Source organism: Rhinopithecus bieti, unplaced genomic scaffold (genome assembly GCF_001698545.2).
Source record: "Rhinopithecus bieti isolate Rb0 unplaced genomic scaffold, ASM169854v2 scaffold_37979, whole genome shotgun sequence".
Classification (NCBI taxonomy): domain Eukaryota; kingdom Metazoa; phylum Chordata; class Mammalia; order Primates; family Cercopithecidae; genus Rhinopithecus; species Rhinopithecus bieti.
Genome location: NW_016815633.1, coordinates 17,533 through 22,901, shown reverse-complemented (window position 1 = coordinate 22,901; position 5,369 = coordinate 17,533). Strand labels below are relative to the sequence as shown.

Sequence of the window (5,369 nt, the reverse complement as noted above, 5' to 3'; positions counted from 1 at the left end):
GGCCTCCCAAAGTGCTGGGATTACAGGCTTGAGCCACCGCGCCCGGCCTGGTGCAACACTTTCTAGGAATCTCTTTTTAGAGGTCCTAGCTCTTTGAAAATAAGGGCGGAAGGTCTACATGCTTCAGATACTAAAGTCACACATCTTTTATTATTATTATTTTTATTATTTTTTTTTTGAGACAGAGTCTCGCTCTGTCTCCCAGGCTGGAGTGCAGTGGCCGGATCTCAGCTCACTGCAAGCTCCGCCTCCCGGGTTTATGCCATTCTCCTGCCTCAGCCTCCCGAGTAGCTGGGACTACAGGCGCCCGCCACTTTGCCCGGCTAGTTTTTTGTATTTTTTAGTAGAGACGGGGTTTCACCATGTTAGCCAGGATGGTCTCGATCTCCTGACCTCGTGATCCGCCCGTCTCGGCCTCCCAAAGTGCTGGGATTACAGGCTTGAGCCACCGCGCCCGGCCTAAAGTCACACATCTTAATATCACACTCAAACTTCAGTGCTTTCTCCTGTTTTATCTTGATTTTTTTTTTTTTGATGGAGTCTCACTCTGTCACCCAGACTGGAGTGCAGTGGTGTGATCTCAGCTCACCACAACCTCCGCCTCCTGGGCTCAAGCAATTCTCCTGCCTCAGCCTCCCAAGCAGCTGGGATTACAGGTGCGTGCCACCACGCCTGGCTAATTTTTGTACTTTTAGTAGAGATAGGGTTTCACCATGTTGGCCAGGTTGGTCACGAACTCCTGACCTCAAGTGATCCACCTACCTTGGCCTCTCAAAGCGCTGGGATTATAGGCATGAGCCACCACACCTGGCCTTTATCTTGATTTTTAAGTTATTTACCACTGTTATTTATCTCTGCCTCATCTTAAGCATTTATTCTTTTATTTTTTTGAGACAGAGTATCTCTGTTGCCCAGGCTGGAGTGCAACGGTGCAATCATGGTTCAACCTCAACTTAAAACCTCAACTGCCGCGTTTTAAGTGACTTTTCCAGGGCAGCCTCCCTAGTAGCTGGGACTACAGGCGCACACCACCATGCCTGGCTGATTTTTGTATTATTATTATTATTTTTTTTGTAGAGACAGAATCTCACTATGTTGCCCAGGCTGGTCTTGAACTCCTGGGCTCAAGTGATCCACCTGCCATGGCCTCCGGAAGTGCTAGGGTCAAAGGTATGAGCCACCATGCCTGGCAACATTTATTCTTCCTTCCCTCCATTGCCTTGGATGCTTTCTGTTATCAGGCATTCGTTCATATATTCATTTAGTCATCCATGAAACTTTAAATGAGTATCAGTTATATGCCGGGTATGTTCTAGGTGTGGGAAACTGGTAGTGAATAAAATAATATTTCTGTTCTCTTGGAGATTACAATATAGTAGGGGAAAGTGACCAGAAACAAACAAAACATCATATGTTTGATGGTGAAAAGAAAATCAGTGCAAGGTAAGAAGGATAGATATTGATATGTGCTTTTAGGAAATAGAGGTTTTTGTTTGTTTGTTTGTTTGTATTTTTCAGATAGAGTCTCACTCTGTCACCCAGGCTGGAGTGCAGTGGCACGATCTCAGCTCACTGTAACCTCCACCTCCTGGGTTCAAGTGATTCTCTTGCCTCAGCCTCCCAAGTAGCTGGGATTACAGGCGGGCACCATTATGGCCAGCTAATTTTTAGTAGAGATGGAGTTTTGCCATGTTGGGCAGGCTGATCTCAAACTCCTGACCTCAAGTGATCTGCACCTTGGCCTCCCAAAGTGCTGGGATTACAGGCATGAGCCACTGTGCCCGGCTGGAATAGAGTTTTAAGGTTGTGTTAAGGAGTTTAATTTTATACTGTGACAAGAGAAGCCAGTTTGGGATTTTACATAAACGAGTGACATGCTGTGATTTGTTTTTAAAGGATCTCTCTCACTGCTGTGTGGCAATGGTTCTGTTGAGGATAATGCCCTCAGGTATGATAATGACCTTCTTCACCATCAGAAGATTCAAACATTGGATCAAAATGTTGAATATAATGGATGCGGGAAAGGCTTCCATGAGAAAACAGGCTTTGTTAGACATAAAAGAACACCCACAGGAGATAAAAACTTTGAATGTCATGAATGTGGGAAAGCTTATTGCAGGAAATCAAACCTTGTTGAACATCTGAGAATACACACAGGAGAGAGACCCTATGAATGTGGTGAATGTGCAAAAACCTTCAGTGCAAGATCATACCTCATTGCTCATCAGAAAACTCACACAGGGGAGAGGCCCTTTGAATGTAATGAATGTGGAAAATCTTTTGGCAGGAAGTCACAACTCATCCTACATACAAGAACACACACTGGAGAGAGACCCTATGAATGTACTGAATGTGGGAAAACCTTTTCTGAGAAGGCAACCCTCACAATTCATCAGAGAACTCACACAGGGGAGAAACCCTATGAATGTAGTGAATGTGGGAAAACATTTCGTGTAAAGATATCCCTTACCCAACACCACAGAACTCACACAGGGGAGAAACCTTATGAATGTGGGGAGTGTGGGAAAAACTTCCGTGCAAAGAAATCCCTAAATCAGCATCAAAGAATTCACACAGGTGAGAAACCCTATGAGTGTGGTGAATGTGGAAAATTCTTCCGAATGAAGATGACTCTCAATAATCATCAGAGAACTCACACAGGTGAAAAGCCCTACCAGTGTAACGAATGTGGGAAATCTTTCAGGGTACACTCATCTCTTGGGATCCATCAGAGAATTCACACAGGAGAGAAACCTTATGAATGTAACGAGTGTGGTAATGCTTTCTATGTGAAAGCACGCCTAATTGAACATCAGAGGATGCATTCAGGAGAGAAACCCTATGAATGTAGTGAATGTGGGAAAATCTTCAGTATGAAGAAATCCCTCTGTCAACACCGGAGAACTCACACAGGAGAGAAACCTTATGAATGTAGTGAATGTGGAAATGCCTTCTATGTGAAAGTACGCCTCATTGAGCATCAGCGAATTCACACAGGAGAGAGACCCTTTGAGTGTCAAGAATGTGGGAAAGCTTTCTGCCGGAAAGCACATCTCACAGAACATCAGAGAACTCACATAGGCCGGTCCTGGCGTTGTACAATGAAGAAAGCCTCTGTGTGAAGAGTTCCCTCACTATTGGATCAAGCTCCTTGGGGCATATGATCACTAGAGCACACAGTGAGCCTGTGAAAATTTGGCACCTACATTTGTATCAAAATATGTCCTGATCCCCTTAGGGGATAGCTCATTGCTTTTATTCGGATTTCCCTAATTAGTGGTGTGTGAACATCCTATCTGTTGATTGGCTATTTGGGTTTTTTTTTCTGTGCATTGACTGTGCATGTCCTCTGCTCATTGTTTTCAAATGGGCTGTTCATCTCTTGCTTTTTGGTTTAAATGTTGTTGTTTTTTAACATATGAGAATATAAAATCCTTTTTTTTCCAGTCATGTGTATTGCAAATATCTTCTCCCAGACTGTCATTGGTTTTTAAAATTTTGTCATCTGTTTTCTTCTGCTGAAGTTTTATTTATTTATTTATTTATTTATTTTTTATTTGTTTTGAGATGGAGTCTCGCTCTGTGGCCCAGGCTGGAGTGCAATGGCATGACCTCAGCTCATTTCAACCTTTGCGTCCCGGGTTCAAGTGATTCTCCTGCCTCAGTCTCTTGAGTAGCTGGGATTACAGGTGTGCACCACCATGCCTGGCTGATTTTTGTATTTTTGATAGAGATGTGGTTTCACCATGTTGGTCAGGCTGGTCTCTAACTCCTGACCTCAGGTGATCCACCCACCTTGGCCTCTGAAAGTGTTGGGATTACAGGTGTGAGCCACTGTGCCTGGCTAAAGTTTTATGTTTTAATATTATCAGTTTCAAGATGATAATATTCTCCTATACTTTCCTCTAAAGGTTTTCCTTTCAACATTTAGAATTTCAATCTCCTGTGAGTTTTTTTGGTATAGCATGAAGTGTGCAATACATACTACTATATTGTCTTTATATAATTTTACATAAATGGGATCACACTGTATTTAAAGTTCTGCAGCTTGCTTTTTTCATGTAATGTTAGCTTTCCAACATCTTTCCTTGTTGATAAGTATAGGTCTGACTAGTCATTTATCTCTCCATTCCCGTAGCAAAAGACATTTGTATCTTTTTCAAGTTTAGTGTCTAAATCTAGAAGTGGAACTGATGGGTCATAGGATTTAGGCAATGTGCTGGTTATTAAGCTATTGTGTCCCAGCTCCAAACCCACCCTTCTTGACTGTGCTTTGTGACTCTACAAACTACATTTTGGCCTTGCCAACTGCTCCCTGTTGGGCCTTGCCAATAAGAGATACTAGATACACACTTTGGGGCTGGAGAGGGAAGAAGGGATTTGATCCTTTTTTTCTATTCTTATTAGCTCTTGGTCATTGGAGTGTCTGCTCAGCATTGCTTCTTCACTCAGACACCAGCAGTTCCTTGTCATAGCAGCGGTTTAATCTAGTTTGCAGCTTTCCAGCACTTACAGATGGTAGCCCATCCCCTCTGAGACACAAGTATCAGCTGGCTGGTGTCACCTCCTTAGAGATGTGAATTCTAGCCACGTGGGACCCCTCCTCCATCCTTCTAAGTTTTAGTAATTTCAACTTATGGTTGGGTGTAGTGGATCGCGCCTGTAATCCCAGCGCTTTGGGAGGCTGAGGTGGGTGGATTGCTTGAGCCCAGGAGTCAAGACCAGCCTGGGAAATATGGTGACAGCCTATCTCTACAAAAAAAAATTCAAAAATCAGCTAGGCATAGGACCACACCTGTGGTCCCAGGTACTTGGGAGTCTGAGACTGGAGGTTGAAGCTGCAGTAAGCCATGATTGCGCCACTGCACTCCAGCTTGGGCAACAGAGCAAGACCCTGTCTCCAAGAAAATTGTCAACTTCTTCCCTTTGTTATGCCAGCCCAGCTGTTTTCTGCAGTTGCTACCTCCCTGATAACTTTAATGTTCTCTTTTTGTCTCTTCACTTACTTGGTTTACAACCTCATGACCAGTTAAAATTATTTATAAGTTCTCTCTGTTAAAATAACTAGTGTGTTTTTTGTCTCCTTGTTGGCTCTGATTGATACAGAAGGGTTTTTTTTTTTAACTTTATTAAGTATTGGCATTTCCCTTCCAAATTGTATTAATTTATACTCCCATGAGCAGTTTGAGAAAGTTTTCATTTTGCCATTCAGCAGCACTTATTATCAGTCCTTTAAATTATTGCCAATCTGAAAGGTATGAAATGGCTTTGAGCCTTGGCTCCCATGAATGTGCTTTGTCTTCCCTTCCCTTCCCTTCCCCTCCCCTCCCCTATTACTCCTTTCTTTCTTGTTATGGTGTTGCAGGACT

General features: G+C 43.1%; 1 protein-coding gene across 1 annotated transcript in view; it reads left to right on the top strand.

Moving 5' to 3' along the window:
• The window catches only part of ZNF157 (zinc finger protein 157), a gene marked incomplete at its 5' end in the record, with an annotated part of 9,564 nt that extends 5,724 nt beyond the window's left edge, over positions 1 to 3,840 (top strand). Inside the window, one exon of the mRNA XM_017853527.1 lies at positions 1,897 to 3,840. Coding sequence (XP_017709016.1) covers positions 1,897 to 3,122 — 1,226 coding nt within the window. The remainder of the gene's footprint in view (positions 1 to 1,896) is intronic.
• Positions 3,841 to 5,369: the final 1,529 nt, after the last annotated feature.